Genomic DNA, 27,797 nt, shown 5'->3' on the forward strand with positions numbered 1-27,797 from the left:
TCAGAGAACGAAAGACTGATATAGTATATATTTTTTGCCTATTTTTTTTCCGAAGCATTCAGGAAATATACCAAAGCACTTTTCACTTTTTTTTTTTTTTTTTTGGGTAAGGGCTGGAAATACAGGATTTTATTACTAGATTCTTGAAACTTTACTGTCAAAACTCATTTGTAGGGTTGCTCTCCTTTGTATTGTGAAATGTTATTTTCTTCATTAGCATCAGGACAATTACTAGTTGAGTTTCATGTTCCAAAGAGGAGAATTTGTGCTAGGTCAAGGAGAGATACAGCCCTGTCCTCTCACAGAATGTCTGCAACATTGTTCTAGTAACACAGATGAGGTAGAAGTATTGGTTACTGCTGGAAGTAGAGGATAGATAGGGTGAGTACCCTGATCTATATAATAAATCCTGCTATATAATCTTGTGTCTTTTACCAGAGATGTAGAGGGCCTGACAGGAAAAATCTGTAGAAATGCTGCATTGTTGTAGAACGCAGAAGACGTTTATTAGTACCACTTAATACTAAGCTTCTTCCTTCATAGTGCTGCAAAGGAATCTTCTTAGTGATTCAACACAGACCCACTTAGTGAATGCTGCTAATGAAGATAAGTCTTAGTGGTTTGAAGGAAATAAAGCATCTGTTCCTATTTCAGTTTCTGAAGGATTGCCAGACCCCATGCCACAACAAGAGCTGGTTGAAAAGCTTCCAACTGAAGTTTTCTGTGGGAAAATGCTGATTCAGCAGAATCAGAAGAGTTTATGCGAATGTGCCTACTCTGTCAAAACTTTCAGTGAAAGCAAAGCTATGAAACTTTCTACCTATCCTGTAAGCCAACCCAGCTCCCTCCATGGCAGTACCCAATGGAGCTACAGGCTGTCTGTATTAAGTTTGAGCTACCAGCTTCCTTGCTTTCTAGCAGTTGTCCAGACAGGAAACTTTCAGGTTTGCTGGGCAAGCCAGCTGCCTGTCTGGTGTATTTGCAGAATTACCAGTCCTGTATTGTTCATACGTAGGAAGTGGTACCTTTGACACCTTGAACAGCCAGTGAAGGTGAAGTCTGGCTTATCTCTGCTGACTTATCACTGATGTTTTTGATTCTGAAACAGAGTTTAGTTTTCTTTTTTTTTCTCCCAATTTCCAGCTTATGTTCCAATAAGAAGTTAATACAGAACTGACAGTGCCATTTTTTTTTCTGGAGATAGGAAAACTAGTGTACACAGCTCTAATCACAGTACACAGAGATCTGATTGAAAATAAACTTGTCCTTTGAGAACTCAAACTTGTGATAAATTTTGGAAGCATTTTATTTACTTTTACTTTGTTTTATATTTTTCATAAAGCTTAAATGTTATTCTCTGATGCATAAACCTTCCAAAGAGTGAAACAGGCTAATGTGCTATGAATTATTTCTGCCATATTATATTTGCAAATGTGTAAAATGTAAATATGGTATATAAGAAAAAAAATAAAAATCAAACAATAGAAAATAGACTCTTAAAGACTTATCTGGAGAGATTTGATGAAGACTACTCCCAGATGAGATGTCATAACAGGTCATGTAAGTATTAATTTACTTAAGGGCAAAGTCATTCTAAAGGGCATTGAAGCTTCGATTTTGCTTTTATCTTCAGTAGCATAAATAGAAAACTTCTAAAAAGATGTCTGATGGCAGAACCCGATTTGATTGTAGTGTCTGTGAGAGCTTCAATAATTGCTGTATTTATTGTTCTGCCTCAGCCTGATAGCTTTTAATTTTTTCTTTTTCAGTAATTTTCTTTTCATGCAGTTTATCCAAATGATAAGGTGTAAAAAGAGTTCTTCCATTTTATTTTTGTTCCAGCCTAAACTTTTTACTTCTTTTTTATATTTTTTATAAAATGTTCTGTGAATAGAACAGTTATCCTGTGAAGAAAGAAAAAAGTCTGTTTTCTCTCATGTGAAAGCTGTTTACTTTCAACAGAGAGATTACTTTTTTTTTTTTTGTGATTACTCATATGGCCTTTGCTCTATGGTATAAGTAACACTGATTGCTTGGACAAATATTAATAAATGTTTTAGGAAACGTTTGTGTTCTAATGCTACTGGAAACGTTATGTTATTAATGCTAAATTAACCTACTAATTAAAGTTGCATTTTACCTGCATGTTAAAACAAGACCTTGAAAATTTATCATTCAGACAAACAAACAACACCATTATTACATTAGATACATGCATGTATCTTTAAAAATGGTTGGAAATCTTCCAGAATTTTATGTGTGTTTTATTTATTTATTTTTATTTATTGCTTGCATCCCTGGTCAGCTCCTTGGTGTTTTTAAATAATTTTTGGTAAGAATACTTTCTCTTTGAACATGTCCTTCAAGAAATAAAAATATGAACTGCTGATTAAGATCATCGTCAACATTTTCAGTATCAGTTATTTTCCAGAAAACAAACAGCTAGTGAGGTTAAAGATAAGGAGCAGTAGGTTTTATATTCTAACAATTATTTTTGCTTCCTTTGTGTTCTGACACTTTTTTCTTTTTTTGACTGTAGGTCCTTTACCAAAAAGGGATGCAGTTGATTTGGAATCTTATAAAAACAGATGAAGGGGTTTGATCTTCCCCTTCAAAGTGCATTATTTTATCTCTATAAACCTGAAGTATTTTTGCTATCATGGAAGATAGCTCTCCTCAACTTCTGTTTGAAATTCCTCTGATTCAAAAAGTTTTACATCCTTTCAGATCACTGAGCTCTTGTCTGGCTTAAAAGCACACTTAAACTCTTCAGACAGGATGCATGGTGTATATGCATAGTTTTACAACTCAGAAACATATCTGCTAGTGAAAAGTAGTATATCAAAGTGTGATGCAAGTGACTGAATTCAGCAGCAAGCTAGATGTATATTTTCCTGTTTCTTCAATGTTAGCAATATGCAAAATTTGACAAGTATTATCCCCCACACCCATCATCTTATGACTGATTTTTTTTTTAAGTGTTATTTTGTGCTCTGGACTTCTGAATTATCTGGGAGGGAGCTGGCTAAGCGTATTTATCAGGATTCTGATGTGTGCAAAAATTTCTTGATCGCTTTATATGGTTGTAAGCAAATGCTTACCCTGTTGCTTATTTTAGAGCCATTCTCTGTGTATGATTGGACTGTTACACCCACACCTCTATCAGTAGAAACTTGTTTACTGTGGCTCTGATTGTATGATGGAACAAAACTGTTTAATGAATGTTTGATCTTTCACTGAAGAAACACGCTTTCACCCTGATGCTAATTTTCATCCATTTTAAATGAGGTTTGTGTTTTCCTGCTTGCTATAGCCATAGTATAGTGATTTTCTGATATTTTCTATGGTGTAGGATTTATTCTTTTTTTTTTTTTTTAACATATGCATAAATGGAATTAGATTTTTTAAAGACTTTTTTTAAAAAAAGTTTGGTTATTAATTCTTTCTGTCACCTTGAAATTCATATCTATTTGAGAATTGTCTTATGACTGTATAAAGCCCAGGTGAAGAGAGATGCTCAGGGTTTTATCATGTCATATCTTGAAAACCTCCAGGGATGGACTACACTTCTCTGGGCAAACTGTTCCAATGCTTGTTCTCAAAATGTAATACTTGTACTGGACAGCTGTTTTTAGGCCTGTCTTGAAGCCTTTTCTTCTTCAGGCTGAACAAGCCCAGTTTCCTCAGCCTCTTCTTTGAGGGCAAGTACTCCAGCCCCCTTGGCCCCCTGCTGAGCTTACTCAAGTTTATCAATGTCTTGTACTGCAGGGCACAAAACCGGATGCAGTACTGTAAGCACAGACTAATGAATGTGTCTTTCCTTGATCTACTTAGTGTCTGTGCTCATGTTAATGCAGCCCGGGATACTGCTTGCTGCCTTTGCTGCCAGCATACATTGCTGGCTCCTGTTAAGCTTGCTGTGTCCACCAGGATCCTCCAATCCTTTCCAGCAGAACTGCTCCCAGGGCAGTCAGTCTCTGGCAAGTACAGCTGCAAGGGGTTCTTCCTTCCCAGACACAAGACTTTTGCATTTGTTTTTGTTGGATTTTCTAAGGTTCCTGGTTGCCCACCCATCCAACCTTTATAGGTCCCTTTGGCTGGCAGCCCTGCCATTGAGCATACTCACCGGTCTCCCAGCTTGGTGTCATCCACAGGGCTTGTGAGCAAGTGCTTTGTCACCTCTTTCAGGTCACTGTTAAAGATACTTAATGGGACAGGTCCCAGTTTGACCCCATGGTGTTCTTGTTACTGGCTTCAAGGTAGAATACAACCTATTGAACATTACCCTCTAAGCCTGATCATACAACCATTTTTATTTTTTTTTTAACTTTGCTATTTGATCACCCATCCAGACCATAACATCTTAACTTGAATATAAGAATGTTCTGTGAAACTGTCCAATGCCTTGCTAAAGCTGATGTAAATGGCATTCACTATTCATTCTTCATCCACAAACTTAAACGTGTTGTCTAAAACAGCAATTTGGTTGGTCAGGCATGATTTACCTTTGGTAAATCCATAGTGACTGTCCCAATTACCTTCTCCTTGATGAAGAATCTTGTCCAAGAAGACTTCTCAGGATATGAGCCTGTGCAACATTTTTCTTCCTCTTGTCAGGAATTTCCCCCAGTTTTCATGATTTTTCAAAGATGGTAGACAGCATCTTTGCGAGGACATCAGCCAGTTGTCTTAAAACCATTGGATGCTATCTGTCAAGTCTTACGGATTTGTATGGGTTGAGTTCTTGCAAGTAAACCCTGACACAGTCCTCATTGATTACTTCTGCTTGGTATAATCATGTTTTTTAAAAATTTTTTTCTAATTCTCACTGAAGAGATATATTCAATTTCAAAATGACTGGCAACAACAGAAAAAAAAACCACTGGATATTGTCAGTGCTGTGCTGACACATGTGGCAGCTATTCTCCGCGATACAAAAGTTTTGAGTGGTTGTGTATTTGTGGGTTTGTTTATTTTTTGGGACTTGTAATAAAAAGTGCTAAATCTCCTCTTAAAGATGTGGCTGGAGGAAAAGCATGTGAGGAAACAACCTTTCTTTCCCCTGACAGCAGGCAGAAACATAAACTACGATCAAACTTGGAAATTGCCTTAGGCAGAGTCACATAATGAAGTGGCCTGTCTTCTTCAAGTGATGATGGACTGGCCTCTCTAGGCTGAACTTACCCTTTGTTATTAAGAGCTTGGAATAATAGCCAGACCTAAGTGGTTAGGAGAGCAATCAAAGTATGTTATCATGTACGCATGGGAAATAGAGCATCTTTCCTTCTCCCTTTATTCCTAACCATGTAGGAACATAGAGAGGATTTTGACCAGAAAATGTTCTCTATATATAATGCAATAGAAAATAGCATTGCATTTTTTTTTTCTGCTGGTTAAAGAGATCTAAAATCTGTGTTTCTTTAAACCAATATTGATAGAATTACTCTTGGTTTATGATGGTGTATGTGCAATCTGTATTTTTACTATCTATTTTTGCTGTCTTATTATTTGATGTTTCTGCAGGTACAGAAACATTTTTATGCCTTAATATACAAGTTTCACATAATTTTCAATACTCTTTTTTATATAATTTAGGATACAAAAATAGCTTCACTTGAGCGCAATATAAGAGATCTTGAAGATGAAATACAGATGTTAAAGACAAATGGAGTTCTGAATACAGAAGACCGAGAAGAAGAAATAAAACAAATAGAAGTTTATAAGAGTCACTCAAAGTTCATGAAAAATAAGGTAAGGTCTATTAATATCTTAACGGTGTTTAAATAATGTGAACAAAAGTTTTAACTAGACGCTTTTCAACAGAAGCAGCTCTCTGCATATCTTTCATTGGTAAACCTCTGCTATGTGGTACTCACTAGCTATAAAGGAGTGAAGCATTTTGGTTAAATAAGAATTCATTTATATTTTAACTTCAGAGAGGTAAGAAAGTGCATATTCCAACACTGCTGTGGAGACAACTGCAATCCTTAGTCTTTATACCATGTTCCCTTTTCTCTTTTGTTTGGTGTTCTAATGTTGAATGAATTATCTCATCATTTTGACTTGCAACATTTCAGCACAGTTTTAGTTGTGCCTTTTTTTTTTTTCCTTATTTTCATAGTAGTTTTACAGTAAGGGCTGCTGATGCCAAATTTTAAGTTTTTAGCATTTTAATGACTTGCAATTTAATGACTTTGTTCCTACAGTGTCCTCTTCATTTCAAATCATTATACATAGATAACTGAGTTGACCACAAGCAGATAATAAATGTGTAGTAGTGGAACACATTTTCTTGGTATCAGGCTTGCTAAGCAGAACTCCTTGTTCATTATTTTAAAATTCATCACAAGTAAATCTTGATGCCTAAATTGTTGTTCTGGCTGGACTTTTTTACCTCCTTTAATTTCAACCTGCTTGATGGCTCTCTAGGTAAAGATGAGTTCTCTCCAAATAGTCTTTTCTTGTGAGTTCTAATACTACTTTTCTAATATTTTTTTGAAATTACCTTAAATTTCTAGTAAATATATACATTACATTTTTGTAATGGTTTATCCCCAGCTACTCACCTTGCACATTTTGTTCATGAAATGATAAAATAATAAATTTAGGTACTTGTTTAAAATATAAAATAAAATAAAAAATATAGAGACGGAAGCTGATGCTACCATTCTCATTTAAAATTCAGGTTTTGGAAATAACAAATTTTTTAACTTGTAAGATAAACTAAGATGGGGAGAAAAAAGCAGCAACAGCATGAAGTGGAAAACCAGCTCATTTTTTGCAGTGATATTAAAATGTGACCATAATGGAAGAATAAAATCTGGGCAAAAACCTTTAGTAGTCAAGATTATTAATGAATCTCACACTTAAGACTTTCCATCCTAGTTATTTGTTTTGGTTCTTTTGTTTTGTATAATATTCAGGCTTTTTTTTTTTTTTTGTATGTGAAATTCTAGGGACTTGAAATGGATTGATTCATTTTTTTCTGAAATGTATACTTGCCGCTCTTAAAAAATGGAGAAGGAGCTGGTGTTACCTCTCTAGTGGCCACATAAGCAAAAGAGGAGGAGATAAGTGGCTTGAAGTGCAGTTCTCTGCCTACCACTTTCTCTCAACATTAATGATACTCAGCAATATTGCAGTTAAAGTACAAAGTTTGCAGTATTGGGTAGATAAATAGCATTGCCAACCTTCTGGAGTTGGGCAAGCTAGCATTCTGGGAAGGTGTGCAGCTTCTCTATGGTCAGAGAATGAAACAGACAGCACTTTCTAGAGAATTTGACTTCTTTGATTTTCATAGGTTTTTATTGTGTGTGTAGTAGACCCTTCTTATGTTCTTGACAAGATACTTGCTCTTAAGTGGTATTGTTGTCAAGAAAATTGTTTTGCCCATTTAAACATGGTTAAATTTTAAGCAATCCAGTTATAGTAATTTACAACAAAACTAATACCCTAAAGCAAATCTATTGCTTAAAAATATTGTGTAAAGCCTAATATTTTGTTAACTGTATTCTAAGGTCTGAGAGGAAGAGGTTCGTTGTATTTCTGTGATACAGAAAGCAGATGAATGAGAAGACTATTAAACATGCCATTGTTTTATCTTTGATAAATGTCACGTTCTGATGAAATGTTGTCTGTTTTCTTTCACCAGTCCTTTCTTTCTGCTTAAAATTAAGATTTGTAGCAGAAGATATTATTTTTATCATTCATCTCAGAACATTTCAAGGTGGAAAAATATTTATGTAGCTGTCAGCAAACTGGCCTTACTGTACTTGATCTGTTGAACCAGAAATTGTTGATAAATTCTGATACTTAAGTCCTGATGGATGGCAAAGAATAGAACAAAACGCTTCTCACTGTTAACAAGCTTAGGTGCTATAAAGCTCTTAATACTTCATGTTTATTCTTGAAATATGTGTTCTTGATTTAAGTAAAAGGGAAGGCATTAAATGGAGGCCAACTTAGAACATTATTTATTGCACATGCATGCAGAGAATGTTGGAAAGAGTTCCTTTTAATTTTTAATAATATTCACTGCTTACAATCATATAGGCTTTAATTTTGACTTGCTGTGAAATGGAAAATTATAGAAATGAGAAAACTTTATGGTATCTCTCCTTGGTCTCTATTTGAAAGGACAAAATTGTTATTGCTCTCATGATACGGAAGTTGTCAAAACAAGTCTTAAATTTTTCATGACTAAGAGATATGAAACTTCAAATATCCTTAATAAGAACTTGAAGAAAGCATGTGGAATGATATGCATTTAAAAAAATTAACTTCTGCTTTGCAACGCTTCCTTCCCCTATTTGGGTTTTGTTCTTTGGTTAGCAGCCAGATACTTGAAAGAGTACTGCTGCGTTTTACAGGTGAGAGTTTTCACTCTAGAATTCAAGTAGTTCTTTTGAGTATTAGAGCCCTCATATTATCTACAAGAATGAGTATGAAAACCTAGTGATCATTCAGTATCACTTTAGCAAATTAGAGTTAAGTTGAATTTTAAGAATTGATTAAGCTGAAGTGAACTATAACAATGCTCTCTGTAATTAACATCCATGAGTAACAGCTCTTTACACTATTTGAAGGAAGCATGCAAATTCAAGGTGATCCTGTAAAAGAAATATACAAGAAAAAAACAGCATTTCTTGTGGATAGGTCTGGATATGTTATAAAACCTTTCAAAAAAAAAAAAAAAGCTTGCACAGCATTGACTGTAGAACCTACAGATAGACTTTTAGTCTACTCTGTGCAGCAAATTCACTTGCATTGCTGTTCTTTCTTCACTTGAAAAACCAGTTATCACTTGTCCTATAAGACTAAATTATTATGATAGATAAATCAGCATAGTTTCATTTAATGGAATTATTGACTTAAAGGTTTAGCCCATTAATTTTAACTTATGCAATATTCAGGGAAAAAGTTCAGATTTTATTTTTTATTTTTTATTTTTGCATGTGTTTTCTTTCTCCCTGTAATGTCAGGTAAGATTTTTGGTATGTAAAAATAATAATGTAGGGAAAATCATAATGGTTTTCTCGAAATGCTAGTATACGAGGAACTGAAATTGAAGGAAGTGATAATCATTGAGAAGAAAGAAAAAGGAACTGGGGTTTCAGCTAAGGTGATGAAACAAGATCATTTTGGGCAATGTTGAAAAAGTGGTGACAGGCAAATTACACGCATGAAATGGGAAGGTCATAATCAGGGGACAGACAGTTCTATGAATGCTATAGCACTTACACTTTTATGTTATTTTCATTGTAGTCTTAATAAAGTACAAAAATGTTCTTGCCTTTTTTTTTTTTTTTGTACTGAGGTCACAAGGTTGTGACTCTTGGTCTTCTGCACCACTTAAGATATAGCAAAGTGAAAACGTATGCACATCTGCTTGAGACAAAATTATTTCAGGCCCTGTTGCATTTTTTTACACGCTAATAGCTTATGCGGAACTTCTAGAAAGCAAATATACCCAGGAGTAAAAATTTCTTTTTAAAAGTAATGTCGTTTCTTGTTATGCCTTTGTTATTTTTGATATTTTATTTTTTTAAATTGAAGTTTCATTACATTTTCATCCTTATACTTTATTTTAATAAAACACCAGCCAAAAGCATAATTATTGAACAGATTTTCTTTTTTGAGAGCTATAACACATTTTTAAACTTCTGGCAATTTGTAGGTGCTGTAGTCAGAACTAAGGAACAGATTCTGTTTCTGAAACACAAAGAAAATACCTGCAATGAAAATCAACCTTTTTTTTTGGGGGGGAGTGGAGTGGAGGAGGGGACGGGATGTTGGTTCTTCCTCAAAGTGTGGGTTGTGTCATGGAAAAAAGTGGGAAGAGTTTTTAGGAGAGATTAAGTGTCTGCGATGTTCACATGGGTTTCATATAAAGCATGTGATGTAATTCAGATTGGCTGCAGATCTACTTTTTGTCTTTATATATTGTAGACAGATTTTCCCATTGTTCATTTCATATACATTTCTGTCTCAGTTTCCATACTTGCTTACATGTTCTGGCAAGGGATGGAATAAGGTGGTTTGCTTTCAAGAGAAATTCTTCTCTAGCAGTTTCTTAACGGCACTTTTTACATTTTCTTTACATCTGTTTTTTTTTTTTTTGTATGCTCCTTTTCTTATTTTGATATTTTCAGATTGTGAAGGTGATTGCTTATAGTGCTAGTATAGATTCTTGATTTTATACGGTAGCTCAGGGGTGGCTGGCCAAATATGTTAACCAGGTAGGCAGACATACTGAGACTTACAGAGAGAAATAAGGAATAAATGTGTTGTTTTGCACATCGTTGAAAGAAATAATTTATTGAATTTTTAAGGAAACGCAACGTAGAAAAATGCAACGTAGAACAAACTAGAAATAGTTTGATTAGCAGAAGATATTTCTGGTGACTCTGCCATAGAGTATGGAATCTGTGAAATATTTTAGTATGTGGATATTTAGGATGTGGTTGAGTAGGATCAACCTGTGGATATACATAATTACGTATGAATATATATATCCATTCTTTTTTTTCCTGGAGACTTTTGATTAACCTTCTGTCTAGCCCTTCTAGACTTCTTGCATCTCAATGTCTGTTGGGATGGAACTGAAGTAAGAGAATGGAAAAAGCTGTTCTAGGATTTCTTTGGTCATTTCAGAACTGAAACTTGAATTTTAAAGAAAGTTGTCTAGGCCTCACAGTCATCAAGAAAACTTTCCAAGTAAATGTGGTTTCTCTGAATTATGCAGATGCACTGTGGAGTTTTAGTTCAAATAATCCTCATGAGATGACACATCTGAACTCTTCTGGTGACCAGTGTTATTTCACAGAACTTTAAAAAGAATAGTTACGTGTCACGTAATTCACAATCCTTTAGCATTGCTCTGTATATTGTCCAGTGCTTTGCTTGGATTTGATTTTCTGAATCCACCACACTTTCACATTCTGTGGCCACCCTTTCAACTCAGCATTGTAGAAAGGGAAGAATAATCACAATTCCATGTCATTTACTGATGAACCTCCTGCAGAATTCAGAAGCTCCTTCTTAGTGAATGGATTTCTGCTATTTCCCCTAGGGATACGCTTTTAAAAATATCATAGACCTTTCACTCTGTGGAACTTTTTTTCTAACATCTTCCCCAGACCTCTCTTAAGCTAATCTCTTTCGCTTGACTTTCCTAGTGCCTGAGAATTCCATGTGAACTGCCAGAGAGTAAAAAAAGGAGGTGGGGATAGTGGGACAGCAAAAAATTTGTGAGAAAAGGCTAAAGTTCTATTTCCCTGCTTTCCGCTCCTTACTAAGATGCCTGCTTTTCCTCATAGGGCTCCTAAAATCCTTGATTCACTTGGACCAATGATAACTTAAGTCACAAGAATCACACAGTTGGAAGGAATAGGCTATTGGATTGACTTTATACTTTTATGAAAACTTTTTTTCCTATGCATATTTTCTGTCCTGCCAGACTTGCCTCACACAGGATAAATTCCTTTGAACTTAAGTGAGGTCTATGGTGAATTTATAGGCCAAATCATCATGTTTAAGCTTTAAGAGTTTCCTTTTTTAACTTTGACAAGAGCAGGACAATCATTCTTAAAACAGGTTCCTTGAAAATACATGAAACTCACTGGAAGTTTTGACTGTTAAAAGTTCACATCTTAATTCTCTTCCAGAATTTACAGGAGGTGTCTGAGTTGTATTATATTCTGGTCATTCTCACCTTTCAGGTTTCAGGTGCAACTATGAATTGAAAATGAAATTAATGATCTAAACTTTTATTTGTCCCATTACAGATTGACCAACTGAAACAAGAACTCTCAAAAAAAGAATCGGAACTTCTTGCCTTACAAACTAAGCTTGAAACCCTTAGCAATCAGAATTCAGATTGCAAGCAACACATTGAAGTGCTTAAAGAGTCACTTACTGCCAAAGAACAGAGAGCTGCCATACTTCAGACAGAGGTATGGTATCTTCTAATCATAAAACGCAATATAAATGTTTAGTTAATTATGTGTGTCAAGCTGATGATGTGTTTGTTGCAAGCCTATGTAGAGGACAATTTGTTTAAGAATAGTGAAATAATTTTAAACCCTTTAAATGTCAGTCTATTTGATATATATATTTTTGGTAGCACACCAGATCTCATTCTACAATTTATTTTAAAAGTACCTATGAGTGCATTTTAAGAGCGTAGTTTTGTCTAATTCTCTTTATCTTCAATGTGAGGGTGGAGGAAGGTGGGCTGAGCCCTAATGACTTGATTGTTGTGATTTCATTCCCTTTTTTTTTTTAGTTTACTGAGTTTTGCTTGCTCTGCGTGATACTTTTCTACAGTGTATTTCTACTATTTTTCACTACTATTCTATTCTACTATAATCTACTATTATTCACTATTTTCTACAGTGTATTTCTACTGTGAAGAGTGAAGCTACTGATGTATTTTGAAGGGGTCTGTACAAGGGTGCCTGATACTAATCTGTGGTCCTTTCTAATGCAATTTAATTTCTAATTTATTTAAAAACTGTGAATTTAGTCTTTAAACCAGGCCAGTGCGTTAGTTTGCTATCTATCCACAAAATCAGATCATAAAATGTCTAATGGAATGTAATGTCTGTAAAATGTGTAATGGAATATGAGATTGAGATGGTTGTTACACTTAATGGAATGTGTAAATCCACAAATCCAGGGTTAAAAAGGTTGTCAATTTCCTGCAGTGTTTTTTTTTTTTTTTTAAGGAAAAAAAACAACCAACCAACCAAATAAAACCTTCATAGACTTGGAGCACACCATACTATTCAGATTGCTTTTTGTTATAGCTTTTTCACTTTATTTTTAGTGTGTGTATCCTTTTCAAGAAACGCAAATATCTGTGAAATAAAGTACAAATATTTTCTATTCAGAGAATTGTATTATTTCAGGTAAATGGGAGTCTTACAAGATGTTTCAGATTTCTGGCTAACAAAGCTTTAGGAGAAAAAAGGAGTTAGCTTAAGCTCATCACTCTCATGGAAGCAGGAAATAAATACTTCTGAGATTCTCATTATCCATGTGTACTGTGTCTTACTGTCTGTACATTTGGAAGATACAGGTGAAATCGTGGGATTTCCAACTTCTGTTTAAAAGGCCAGACAGCATACATCTATATATGCGCATATATGTGTATAAAACATTAAAGTAAGCGTAATGAGAACAATGGTAAAAATGCTAGCAGCACTGGCAGATTTCAGTCTAGCTTTTGAGTACTAGGGATTGCATATTTTAAATCTTCAGCTGTGCAAATCTGTTTTGCAGGGTTTGTAGTACCTGTCATGCTGCTGACGATAGTGATGAATTCCAGTGGCTCTCCACTAGTTTGATTTCCTAATTCTTTATCAGACAAGTATTACTATCCAAGACAGTACAATCTCAGTGCTGGCAGATGGACAGTGGTAAAAAGAGCTCAATTTACAATGCTTTCAATGATGGGTTGCTGGGATTGTGTAGTTCTAGTGGAGAACCAGTTGGCTTCTGACATGTATCCATGCTCTATTTCCTGTTTCCTGCATAAGGAGGCAGTTTAACTTCAACATTTTACATAAAGCGATTGAACTTAAAATGATCCATAATTGCCTGTTGGTGTGCAGGAGATAATTAGTTGTATTGGGCTTGCTTATTGTTAATCTTTTGGGGAAACTAAGTGAAAAAGTAATGTTAGAATGATTAGAAAAATAGCTTGATACGAGGAATACTATATAATGGCAGAGAGTGAACTCCATTAGTTTTGTCTAATATGTTACTTATGATATAAATGATTATGATGTTTTATACAAATAGTATGAGATTGTTCCAAGTTTTAAGGAAAAAAAATCTGTCAAGATATAGGATATGAAAGATAGTAGTATCGTTTCCAGTCAGTGTAAGGTATAAAGTCCTGGTTATGATTATTTTCTTTAACTAACATTTATTTCTGTATAATCCAAATAATTCTGATGACAAGCCTTGTTTTACTTCGGAATTAAATAACACTATAAACTGTGTGGTCACTGGAGATAGGATAGGATTAAAAACAAAGCAAGCCAAAAATCTCATAAATGTCCTCACAGTATATCTCGGTTCTAGACAGTTAAGGCTGTCTCAGTATTGACTTGTAAATCAATTGAGCCTGAACTTCTGTGACTGAATCATCAGAATTTTTTTGTATTTCATATGTTTTCTTGTTAGAATTTAGTAATTACAGTACCTCATAGATTGATGAAACTGAAACACTGCAAACTATTTTATATACCCCGTAGAGGTCTAGGTGTTTTCTGTCTTCTGCTTTGTGAGTAGGTTTTACTAATGATTTTATCAGCCAACAGCTTTTTGAGGTTCTTTTCTCTTTTTAAGACTTGTAAAAGAAAATTGGGGAAAGTTGCTTGATAATGTCCACCTCTTACGGGAAGTAATTTTAGTTAAAATTTGCTGAAATTGTGTTCATGTAAAAGGGGATTTTGGCAGAGGTGTCAAACACATTAACGTAACTTTTTTTTTTTTTCCCCCTGCGAGATGACATGAAAATGAAGACCTTTCAATAATGGGTTAATAGCAGACTTCATTTTGGGATATGATGCATTTCAAGATGTATTAGAAGCAACATATAACGTGAATTGGAACTTGTTTTATATGTGTACAGATGTAGCCCTTATTTGAAATGATTTACCAAATGATTTAAATCTAATTGCAGATTTAAAATGGGAAATAACTTCACTTGCCTCAAAACTTCTTCTCTTTATTTTTGGAAAGATAGTATTACAGTGTGTGCTCTCATGTGCAGCCTTTACCTATGAGGCAGAGACTTTAAATGACCTGTATTAAACTTTAAGTTATGTCAGCAATTTACCTGATTTGACACGCTTCAATGATGTTTATACTTTGGGCAATAGTAATTGCATCTCATTTTTTATCCATTTAAGTTGCACTGAATGTTTTATTACTTTTATGTACTTTGATGGATATGTATTGAGTCTCAAATCTCTTGAAAAAGTTCTTTATTTTAAATTATACTGGTAGAAATAAGGCACACTCATACCCATGGGTTTCTCAAGGCATGACTTCCCAAGAAAGAATAGCACCTTTGTTTATTATTTTAAGGCCTCAGAGTTGGTGTAGGCATGTCGCAGGCTGCAGAGCTTTTCAGCTAAAAGTTTAAACAGGAGGCTAAAAATGAGGAGGAGTTTCTGGAATTAAGTAATGCTGGGACTTGCAAAAGATATGTGATTAGCCTGAATTTCACCTCTTTTGAATAGATTGAATTAGATAGTGTTGTAAGAATGGACTTTGAATAAAGAGTGCACAGTAGTATAATCCTTCATTTAATTCATCTAACTAGCCATTTAATATGAACTGCTTATTTAACCTAGTTAGGAATCTAATTTGAACTAGTTATTCAAACACTTGTGAATAAATCTCCCTAAAAGTGTCAGTCTCTCTCCTTTGACTGTAGGAAGAGCCTGGAGAAATACAGTAATTTTTACTTGCACCTTCGGCGAAAACAAAAAAAAGTGCAAACCCTTTCCCATATGAAATGCTCGCAATAAAAATGGCAGAAAGGGCTGAGGTGAATATATGAAAAATATAAATGGATTTGAACACGTGTCTGTGGGATATTACAAGAGGCAGTTGAAAAATGGCAAGGCAGAATTTATGCAAGGCTAGGCACAGACACACAAAACATTCCCACTTAAGATGGCTGCACAGGGGAAGAATGTGGTGAAACCTTTAGACTGGGAATTCTCAGCTTGAGTTTAACCTCTCTGATTAAGTCAAAAGTCTCCAACAATATGGAACAATAAAGATTTTTATAAGGTTTGACGGTAGAGAAGGTGGCGGTTAATTGTGGAAACAGTAGTAAGGGAAGTGGATGATTCAGTAACTTCAGAAGTCTTCAAATCAGAACTGCTTGCCTTCCTAGTAGACTTCCTTTAAATAAATACAAGTTATTCAGTGTATTTTTTATTGCTTAATGAGTTATGCTATAGAAATTGCATAAGGATGAAAGGTTCCGGTATAGATTACATAGAAGGCGAGGGGGAAGGTGTCTTTATTTATTTATTTATTTATTTATTCTTTAAAATCTATGAACTAGAGAAAGGGCCAACTGTTGGTATCTACCTACTCTGAATTTGAAGTAGTAGTATGAAAGAATCAACAGCTCCTTAAAACTGCTTGTCTTATTTCTTGGAACAGTCTTACAGTAGCCTTCAGCCAGCTGTAAGAAATAGGCTCAGATAACCAAACAGAGGATTTGTTATAAATTGCTGTATAACTATGTAAGAATGTTATTTTCTTTCTCTGACAATCATTAAAAACAAATGAGAAATCTGTGTTCAAGTAATTCCATAGATTAGAAAATAAAGATTCTTTAAGGTTGATGTGTATATTCTAACGATGTATTAATTGCATATTTTGAAGATGCTCAGGGTTTCGGCACATTCCTTACCATCCCTCTGTGTCCTTAGGGAGTTTTTCTGGTTAAAAGTGATTGCCAGAATGTCTCTTCCCCACAAACTATTACTTTAAAACTTCCAGACTGGTTATGTGGTTTACTGGGGAGAGATTCTGTTAAACTGTGGGCATCGTATAGACACGTGCTGGAGCCCTGAGCAGCACAAAAGCTGGACAGCAGCCTGAATTTGTAGATGGCTGCATCTGCTCCTGTAGCCAAAGTCCCTGCTTATTACCATATAGATGAAAAGAGAAAGAACACATCCTTAACATAAACTTAAGAAGGCACCTCACTACAAATTATTTCATAGGGCCATAGCCCATTCACTGGATGCCCAAACTTTGAGGCACAGTGTTAGCTAAGAGACGGTTGAAAACAGGCTCTTTGAGCTGCTTGCACTTTTTCTTATTTGGGGTGGAAATTCCTACTTTCTTCCCTTATTTCTTTTGCCTACTTACTTGCCTTCCATATCTTTAGACTGGTCGGTGGGCCAACATCTTGCAATAAAAATTAAATATTTTTTTTCCATTGTGCATTTCAGTTAGCAAATTCATGCCTTCAGACTGCATTTTCCTGTTACTGAGATGTTTTGTGAAACACATGAAAATGAATAATTTTATCATGAGAGACAGAAATGATCTAGAATTACAACTCTGAGAGCATCCTGTGCAAACTAAATGTGATGCAGCAAGACAGGAAATTTCAGAATGGTGTAGATCTAGTAAAACTTTTCCAAACTCCCTTTATACCTACTGTTAGTTTTATGGTGAGTCTTTTTGGTAACCGTTTCACAACAATCAACTTCATATAACTCAACAGTGGATTTTCTTCAGTACTTATAAATATCCTATCTTTCAAAAGGAGCTTCTACATTTCCACATATCATTTAGCTGTGTGTGAGTAGATGAGGAATAAAAATACTATTCTACCATCTGAGCACTCTCTGAGACCTGGTTTTGAAGCTGAGTAAACTAGTACCTAGAATGTTTTATGGTGGTAACCCAGCACTGACTCCGGGCATAGCAGGTTTAGCTCTCTGCAATGTAGAATTAGGAGAAGATTGTGTCTGCTTAGAGCAACTGAATCTTGTGTCTCTAGTTGTCAGGTCTTACTTATCTAAAGGAAGGACAATGGGTTCCAGCAGCAGATGAGGCAGCAGTGCAGGGAGGTGTGGAGGCGAGTGGCAGCCCTCCAGCAGGTGGAAACCATTACGGCAGGAATTCCGTACTGTACAAGCTATTGTTTGTAGTTCCCAGATGAGTAAAGTTAATAATGTTTTGGCCTGTATTAAGCCACACTTCTTTCTTTCTGCATGCCTAAGTCTTCTATTTGGAGAATAGGTTTTGTTAATTATCACTGTAGAATTTTATGCTGTCCTAAACCAAGCTCATGATCTGCCTTGAAGGGCTTCTTTTCAGAGGTAAAAGTAACCATCAAGGGTCAGTTCTAATCCTGAGCTAAAGTATTGGTAGATGAAGTGTCGGCTCCCTGCCTAAACAGGATTAATTTGTAATCACCTTGTAGTAATTAAATCAGTAAATCCTGTATTAAAATAAATCTTCATTCGGTTCCTATTTACTTCATAAAAAGCATTTATTATTTAGCTTAATAATGGTACTGTAAGGCTACCTTCTGATTTTGGATACGGTAACTGTATATGATGCAATAACATGTGACTGGAGGTCATATTGCCCGATCCTCCTGCTCAGGCAGGGCTACCTGTGGTCCCTAGGACTGTGTCCAGGTGGCTTTTGAGTATCTCCAAGGATGGAGACTCTACAATCTCTCTGGGCAACCTGTTTCAGTACTCAGTCACCCTAAAAAAAAAGTATTTCCTTGTATTCAGAAGAACCCCTTGTGGTTCAGTGTGTGCTCACTGCTTCTTGTCTTGGCACTGGGCACCGCAGAGAAGAGCATGGCTTCATCCTCTTTACACCTTCCCTTCAGGTATTTGTACACATTCATAAGATCTCTCCTGAGCCTTCACTTCTGTAGGCTAAACAGTCCCAGAGCTCTCATATGAGATGCTTCAATCCCTTAATTAATCCCTTAATCCTTTTGTGGCCCCTCGCTGGACTCTATCCAATATGTCCCAGAACTGGCCACAATACTTCAGGGGTGAACCATTACTGGCTCATGGTCAAGTGTCAGCCCAGCAGGACCCTGAGCCCCTTTTCTGCAAAGCTACTTTCGGTGGAGGTGGAACCAGCACATACTGGTGCATGGGGTTTTTGCTCCCAAGGTGCAGGACTTAGCACTTTTGTTTGCCGAACTGCGTGAGGTTCTTATCGGCCCTTTTCTCCAGCCTGTCTAGGTGCCTGTGAAAGGCAGCATAGGCGTATCACTTAGAAATCTGTTGGTATGTATTATTGTTATGTGCAGTTCAAGTGTCCCTGGAAGTTCATTAGTTCTATTTTTGTTGTTGTTGAATTGTATCAGTGTTTGTTATTCAGTAAAATACATTTGTTTTATTGTTTCAAGTCTGGAATTTTCATGATGTCAGCAAAATTGACTTGGAAAATTACTTCAAGTATAGTTTAAACTTGAGCTCATAATGAGTTTGTTTCAACGGCGAGAAGTTGCAAGCAGAGATATAGTGATCCTTAGGCTCTGCAGAATGTCAACTACTATTGAAAAGCATGACTAGTATATCTATTTACTAAGTTGATCTACATATATTTACTATAACAGATCATCAGAAATAAGGGGACATCTTGATTTTTTTGAGTATAGCTAATGATATTTGGGCAATGGCAAGTGGAACGGATTTCAGATACAATGGTGTTTTGTCACATGCTGAGAGAAAATTTAAAACCAACAGTAAATAAGCTGAATCTAGATCAAAACACGATGTACTTTTTGTTCGGTGTTTCTGTTATCTTAGTGATGTCAGTGTTTTCTTATAGTTTTATTTGAGTTAAAAAGCTATCATTTGAAGTTTTTATTGACAGCTGAAATAAAAAGATACAATCCTGTAAAGCAATAACTATCATGGTGGCCAGAGTTGGGAGGTCTGAAAGTGGTTTATTGCCATTAGGAGAAAAGTTTGGAGTCAGTCCTTAGAAGGTTCACCACCTCTGCTACGTGCATTTCATTTCGTTCCGTTTTAAGTGTATATATGGTAATAGTGCCAAACTATGCAAACTTTTCCTACCCTAATGTATATAGCCTTTGTTTTGATTCTGTCTTTATTCATGATGTGAAAACCCAGAGGTCAGATAAAAATGAGCCAAGGTCGGGCTACTTCAGCTACAGAACACTGAAAATGTCACTGTATTCCACACAGAATCGAGAAAAGGAAGAATATTAGACTTGCTGAGATTTTCTTCACCATTGTGGAAAAGCTATATATGTTAACTTTTAAAATGAAGCCTTTTGCTGCTACTGAAGTGGGAAAGAGATTCAACAGCAAAAATCCTTTTTGATTTAAAGAGATGAGTCTATCATTTGTATACTTCAAGAAGTGGAAGATAGTACAGTGTTATACTATATTTTCCTTTTATCAGCAATTGATACTTAACTACTGCTCTTATCAGGAAAAAAGCCTGATGTAAGTTGATGCAAATACATTCAGCATTGTAGCTCAGTGGAGAAAAACATTAATTTCATATCCAATTGTGACACAAACGTAGCACTTTAGTGTATCATTGCTTTAGATAACATGTACGTAAGCTGGCAGGTGTGCTGTGTGAAGGTTAATGAACTGGCACCTGTAAATGTCTACAAAGAAATTTTGTAAACTAAGCATAGTCTTATCAATGGACAAAGATAGGTGAAGTCTGAGCATACAGTATTTATACAGAAAACAAAAATTAAGAGGAAAGGTGATTATGGTAGATATTTATTGCAATCTGTTTTTTCTTTTAAACAAATCTTTATAGAGAAGGGCTGTGAAATGATTGACTTCTTGGCAGTTTGCATAAAGAGCAAATAAATGCAGACAGCACAGAATACTTGGAGCAAAGCTGCAATCCCTTAGTTTTACTTTGTTACAATGCTGATATTTGATATCACTTGAAATGTAAATCTGTTTTTAATTTTGCAATAATAGTGGTATAACTAAGGTTACTTCACACTCATGCTTGTATTTTTCCAACAATTTTACTTTGAAATTGTATTTTTCTATTGTTTCATGATTTTTCTTGTTTCAAATCAGGCTGGGCCAGATAATTCAGCATGGTCTCTTTGCTGTACTGCCAGTATATTGTTCTGGTAAATTTGTCTTTCGTGCAAAGGAAAGATCAACTGCTGTAAAAAGCACTATTCTGGAGGCTTACGTGCCATTTACTCTCTCTGTCACTGAAGCTGTTCACAGCTTTCTTGACTCGACGGAGTGTTGTGTATTTCAAATTAAGTTTTATCTCGAGTGGAATTTGCCAGTCGTTTCACTTTTTATGCAGTTTTCACATTTCTGTGGGCCCCTGTGACAGTTTAGAATGTGAGAGAGGAGCATAGTGGCAAGGCAATAAATTGAAAGAGTTGAACTAAAAGAGCACTTAGGTTAGCAATCTGCTATATTTAAATAGAGGTTTGAATAGAACTTTGAAACAAAGTTCTTGTCTTAGCAATGTGATTAGGAGTAAAATCAGAAGGTTCCACTTCAAAGGTGCAGGAGATGCAAAAGCATGTAGAAGTAAATAAAGTATAATGCAGAAGCTTTCTGAACAACTGCTTCATTTACTCATCAGCCTCGTAAGTTTGCTGTTACCTTCCCCAATGAGAATAAAATAACAGAATGACCTGAAAAAAAAGAGTTCATATGGCTGAGAGAGAGGAGGGCTGCTCTCAAAGCAGCTCAGAATTGTGAAATGACATTTCTGGACTAGATCAGGTGGAAAAGTCCTGTAAGTAATGGTGCTTCTCTCGTGGAGGGGATAAAGTGCTTCCTGCAGCCTGTTCTTGAAGCCTGTTGCATGCTGGATAATTGTTGCTCCCAATTCAAGAGTGGCTTGAACTCCAACTGTCAATGGAGATGGCAGTTAAACATTTCACGTTTGCCTGACTTTGTCTAGCCTGCTCTTGGAAACATCTAGCACCAGCTTTCTATAGCCAGGGACAGCTCAGAAGAACAGAATGAGGAAGATCAGAAGTCAAAGAGGGCTGACCATGAATTTTGCTTCTTCATTAGTGCTTTCAGCTGTCTGTCGGCAATAAGCTCTTAAGGTCCAATAGCAAGCTGGCAATGAAAACTTCAGAGTGGCTGCAGGAATCTAAGTCACTATCCCTTATCAGGAGCCTCAAGGTTTGCCCCTGCACAATCCATAACCACAAAGTTGGGGTGTGACACCTGGTTCCCATGCACCATCCAAACAGTACTAAAGGTGGTGAACAAGATAAAAACTCATCTTAAAGTTATTGATTATAATCTTGAGTGAAGTAATATGTTTAGCCATCAGTTAGCAAAGATCAAATATGATGTGATTTTTCATCAAGAATTTTCCCCAAATTTATCCAGGTTCAGATCCAAACCTTTTAGGTTCAGACTTGATTTTCCATAGTCACCACAAATAGCAACATGAATGTACGAAATTACTTCAGGTTCATCAGAACCTGATTTAAACCATTTAAGATGTTGGTAACTTTTTGCTAGTTTTTCTCTTCTAATTCTCTAATATTCCTTGGTGTTAGCATATGTTATTTTTGCTATCTCAAAAGTGTACATTGCTTGCTGTTTTAAGAAGAAAAAGGTGGCAATCCTTTTTGCATGTCTATGTTTATGAGTCTGGACACTTGATCAATTTCTTTCTTAGGAAGTTCTTTAGGTTTTAAAATTTCAGCTGTGCATAGTATCTGTGACGTGTATTTATATATACACATGTATATACACAAGATTTAAAAACCTTGAAGACCATTTTGTTAGCTACTTTGAAAGTTTTTGTGCCTTTCTTTTATTCTTTGTAATAATGATCTATTTCATGGCCGAGATGCATGGAAATTCTGTCATTAAATTTGAAAGTACAGAATATTCTATGATTCTATGAATATGATGATCTAAAAGCTCTCGAGTAATACTTAATGGGGTTTAGATTAGCGCCAATAACTCAGTGAGCCAGAATTACAAATAATTTCCAAAATGATTACTATCAGTGACACATTTGGAAAACATTGAGACATGAGGATGTATGATCTTGATGGGAGGCAGGGTAGATCTTGTTACAGCACTGGTTACCATTGAGAATTTTAATTTTAAATTTCTTCTGAATATTCTTTAACTCTTAAAACACTCTGATTGTGTTTTACAAACTAATTTCTAATTAATTGGAATATTTTTTTCCAATTTGAAGCAACTGTCATGAAAATTGTTTACTCAAGACTTTTTTGGGATGCTAGGAGTATACAGGTTTTTAATAACTTAATGGAAATTATTATTACAGTTATTTCTGAAGCTGTTTTAAATATGCTTTCAGTAAGCCATATATGTATATAAAGAAATACTGTGTTAACTATTTTAAATACAAATATGCAAGTGGGAATTTAATTAAGAAGAATGTATAGCTATTTTTGATTCTTGTACTGGTTTTTGTTGTCTACTGTATAGATGCTTCTACTTTTGCTATAGTCCTATTCACATGTGTTTGTAGATTTCCCAGAATGGACTAGGAAGGGAGTCAGAATAGTTCTTGTTTTCCTTGTATTTGTGCTGCATGGATGAAGGGGACAGATATGGAGAAGCACTTACTTTCAACAGTCCTGTGCCTGGTACTACAGACTTTCTGTGTACCTTCAGTCAACCTCATTCTTACAAGGTTTCTGGAGTGTATGAAACCTGTGGTTGCTGTTGTTTCCCCTGTAGAAGCATAGCTGGAAAGAAAGCATCTTTCCTATCTAGGCGTGCAGAATAAATTCTGTAATATGGGGTTGTTTTACTTCTGTTATGTAGCAGACTGAATTATTAGAGTTTTCAGTAACTTTATGTAATACAAAAATCTTAAAAGAAACTAACAGTAATGTACTTTTTGAATAGATGAGCACTTTTTTTTTTGAAAATTTAGTGCAAAATTTTGTGATTTACGCAGATTACTTAGAGTAAGCTCTGGTAGAAACGATAATAGTGAATTGTATCACTAAATTACCATTTTGTAACGGTTGCATGTGGGAAACACAACTTTCTCAACTGTATCCCTCCCCAGATCATCTCTAACTATTGTATACGGAAAACATACTGAAATAATAAGAATATGGCAATTCATATAGCACCAGTGATTTTTATTTTTATTTTTTCTGTAGCAAAGTAGTTAGTTTTATAGCTTGAACTGAATCAACATAATCAACTAGAGATTATGACAGGGAAAATAAAAGTCACTCTAAGGATAGTTAGGGCCAGGGTAAGTGCATGATAGGTAATGCAGTCCCCAAGATGTGTATTTTCTGCATTGTGAACTATACACTAGAATTCATTTATCCAGAGGAAGATTAAATGTTGGTTAATCTTTTTGTCAGATTCAGTCAGTTCTTGATAACAGCCCTAAATGTTCTGTCATTAATTTGGGAACACCATTACTATTATTATTAATTTGAAATTGAAGTGTTGCCTCAGGAAAAGTTGACTATAAGAGTAGAGAGTTCCTTTTGTGAGGCCTGTAGAAAATAGTGCCCAGAGACTACAGAGATGAAAAGAAAGTGGTAAAGATGAAAGGACAAAGATAATTGCTTGTATACTTTATGTGTAAAGTTTTTATGCATGTTGTTTGGGACAAACAGTTTCATGAACGTTAGATCTATTTTAATGTCAAAACACTTTTCATTTTCATCCATTTTCTTTAATTAAAATGATACACAACTGTTTTCTCTTTTCTCAGTTCTTAGATTTACAGAACATTACCTTGTTGCCATTTAAAACAATATTCAATTAAACAGTTTTAATAGGTTTTTATAACTAAGTAAATTTTACTGTGGTAAGATAAATTAAGCTTCAGTTAGCCTTGATTCTAGTGGATGGAAATGATTAGAAAAATACTAGTACTGTTATCTACTATTCTAAAACTTTTGCTCTAACTTGGAGATATTTTGAGAGGAACTTTGATAGGATTGCTTCAGAAATGATCCTTCGTATTCTTTAACTATTTTTTATATTGTGATTAAGTGTGCTGAAGTAGTTTTCACATATTTGCAGGGAGGTGTTTGTTAAGTTTAAGAAACAGTTGTGAAAAAAGACTAAAGTCACTTGAAGGAAGACATGAATTACTAAGTCTGGTGACTGAAGGGAGACAGGCATCCATGGACTTGTCTTTGCCTTTGCATTAATGGCAAAGACAAGTGGCTGTCACGGTTTATAAAAGTGAAAAAGGGAAAGGGCAATGGATGGCTGATGTTTTGCATCTCCTGTCTTGGGGAGAAATTAAAGAAGATACCATATCATCCATGAGGTTGATCCTTGTGTAGGGCACATAAAGCTATGTAAAAGTTTGCTATTGAAAGGTAGGAACACGGTAGACTTTTCCTTCTTACACAGTACTAGTGTAAGTTGTTTTATATGGATGTTAAGAACGCAAAGCAGGGAAACCTCTAAATAAGATCAACTAAGGCAAACAGAAGTTACACACTTAATGTCCCACCCAAGTGATAACGTAAAATGGTTACATAATACTTCACATTTCTCTAGTACTTTCTACTCTTAAAATCATCAAGAAATGCAGACTGAGAATGAGAACTTTTTAAAGATTTGTCATTGTTATATGTAAAAGATATTTGCAAAATATTTTCTGAAAAACAAACAACAAAAAAACCAGCAGTTGTATTTTCTCCTGAATAATTTGATTCAATTCCTATTTGGAGTATTTTCAACTATCTGGTGTGGTAAACTTAATGGAATGCCATTTTTTTGGCTTCCATTTTTATTCTCTGTTAAAGTGAAACTTTTTTTTTTTCATTTTATAGACTGGAAGACAGAAATCAAGACATAAATGCATTGTTTCATTTAAACAAGCCAAGGATAATACATGTGTGGCAAAAGCTGTCTTTCTGAAGTAGATTTGGTACTTTACAGCTCTACTACAGCAAGTCACGGTAGTTAGGTTGTGTAGCCTTAAGGCTTCAGTAACTAAAAATCCTTGTGGACTGGCTGGCACAGACATGTGGGAGCAATCATCGTAGTTTCCAGTTGTTGCACGGAGGAGTTGGTGTTGTGCACGGTGAGCCATGAAAATAGCGGTCTCGCACTTGAAAAGAAGCTGGACTAAACAACTACTATGCATGATAGCACCTAGTTAAATAAGAATATTAGCATCCTTAGAGCAATTTTTTTATAGATCTGTAGTTAATAAGAAGGCTGGGAATTTAATCAAGATGCAAGATGTTCTTAAAGGCAGAATGCTAATTAGCATTTGTTGGACTTGACTACATAAAAAGCGATTGTAACAAAGTTGTGAAATCATCTGTCTCCTTTGAAAAATGTTTGGTTTAGCTCTTTGGTCAACGGTCAAGTGGTTAACGATATTTGTGAACTCTTGAGTCAGCTGACTGTTGCACTTGATATTGTTGCATCAGTGGGAGATGTCACTTCCATTTTGTTTGATTCTTTGATTCTTTTCCAGTGATAATTTTAATGTTGTGGCATTGTAATTTAAATTTTAGCTCTTCCCACAAATCCTTTGCATTTGCAGTTCCCCTACAGAATCATCTACCTTTTCACTGCTATAGCAAGAGTTGCATTATTTCTATGCAATAATTACTAATGTAGTAATACTTTTTTTAAAAGATACACCATTTTGTGCCATTAAGTAACTTGAATCTGCACAATTGCTTTTAGTTATCTGTTCTGTGAAATATAAAGAAGAAAGTCTTTGAATTGCTCCCTCTGCACTTGTGTTGAATGTGCACACTTTTTCACATAGATCAATTTACTTGCATAATTTATATCTTTTCCTCAATGTTCCTTTCCATATTTTTCAGAAGAAAATGTTGGGGTATAAAGTCATGAGCATGTCAAGGTTTGCTGATGCTATTACAAATACCATATATTGTAGGTTTCTTGTTTTTATATAACCATACTTTTGCCACCTGTATGCATTCCACCAGCTGTTATTTTTTTAGAGAGTCTACATGCATCCTGATGAATTTACACTGTATATTCTTTACCTCAGACCTGTCTCTCTGTTTTGAAATATTCTTAATAGTAACTGCGAATATTTTTAGTGATAGCTTTGAGTTTTTACAGAAGGTGCAAACAATACCATGATAGAAGAAAATGATTTAGGAAAGTGGGAAAAAATGTTTTTTAAAAATGCAAATAAATATTTCTGATGCATTTGATGAAGGAATAAGACGGTAAATGGTAGGAGACTTTCCCCAGTATAAATAATCTAAAACTTGAAGAAAATTGAGAATCAAAGTTCTACAGAATCAAAGGTAAATGAGTGAAAAAAGAGCATGGATCACAGAAGATACTACTGCTGAAGAGCTCTGGGACAAGACCATCAGGGCTGGTGGGGAGAGCTTCTTAAATGTCCTTTAAGGCTGTGAGTTGTGCTATGGTTAGTGTTTAAAAACGTACTTAAGTATTGTAGCATTAACCTATAACATGATAAAATCAGGGAGTTAGAAGGCAAGTATTTGAGAAGTTTTCAAAATGTTGGTACTAGTTTAAAGTTGGATTGGAAAGGAGATCAGAAGATTGAGTAAAATGGATGAGAATGTTTTGGTTTCTGTTTCTGCAGGAATTCTGTGGCTGTTTAGCTTAACATAAGGGGTGAAACTAGATTTGCAGAGGCAAACCTTAATTCTGACATCTTGTAATACGTGTTCTTGATATTGTTTTTGAAGCTCAGTAATGATTTTCCTTTAAAATAGGCTGTTTTTATAGTTATTCATATATGGACTGTGAATGATTGTTGCCTTTGCTAGCTTCCCTTCTACTTCTTTTAGTTGGAAGTATGTTTGATGCAAGCAAGGTGCATGTCAGATACTGTTACCAAAACTGGCTAGAAATAGGCTCAAACTATTCTGCAAATACTGCATTTATGAGGACTATTTTCTTTCTCATGTCCTTCTGCTTTTGTCTTTCAAGTTCTTCCTCAGGTCAGACAAGCATAACAGCTGTTCCTTATCTTTAAATATTACTTTCTTCCGGCTGCCCTACATTGTGAGATCAGGCACAAGATTGGTATTGGGTGGGAAGGAATGAGGAGCTTGTAAATAAAAACAGTTCTGGATCATGTTTGCTGCATGCTTATTTTCCCCTTTAAACTGTTTAAACTGTCGAAGTGCCAAGAAAATACTTAAAAGTAATGAAACTAATGGAAAGTATTTTATACTGTGTCATTTACTCATTGTTCTGAATACCATCAGAGCAACACTGGATTCTGGAATTGATTATACTATTCATAAATATTATAGCTGTTTT

At 35.2% G+C, this 27,797-nt stretch overlaps 1 protein-coding gene across 17 annotated transcripts in view; it reads left to right on the plus strand.

The window, feature by feature from the left end:
• ERC2 (ELKS/RAB6-interacting/CAST family member 2) overlaps positions 1 to 27,797 on the plus strand; it is a 511,348-nt gene that overhangs the window by 110,902 nt on the left and 372,649 nt on the right. For all 17 annotated transcript variants that reach the window (XR_005822988.1, XR_005822990.1, XR_005822989.1 and 14 more), the window contains 2 exons: positions 5,596 to 5,751; positions 11,787 to 11,954. Coding sequence is in view for 13 of the 17 variants with exons in the window: in XM_040568867.1 (XP_040424801.1) it covers positions 5,596 to 5,751; positions 11,787 to 11,954 (324 nt within the window). In the remaining 4 variants the exon portion in view is untranslated. The remainder of the gene's footprint in view (positions 1 to 5,595; positions 5,752 to 11,786; positions 11,955 to 27,797) is intronic.

The sequence above is a fragment of the Cygnus olor genome, chromosome 10 (assembly GCF_009769625.2).
Source record: "Cygnus olor isolate bCygOlo1 chromosome 10, bCygOlo1.pri.v2, whole genome shotgun sequence".
Lineage (NCBI taxonomy): Eukaryota > Metazoa > Chordata > Aves > Anseriformes > Anatidae > Cygnus > Cygnus olor.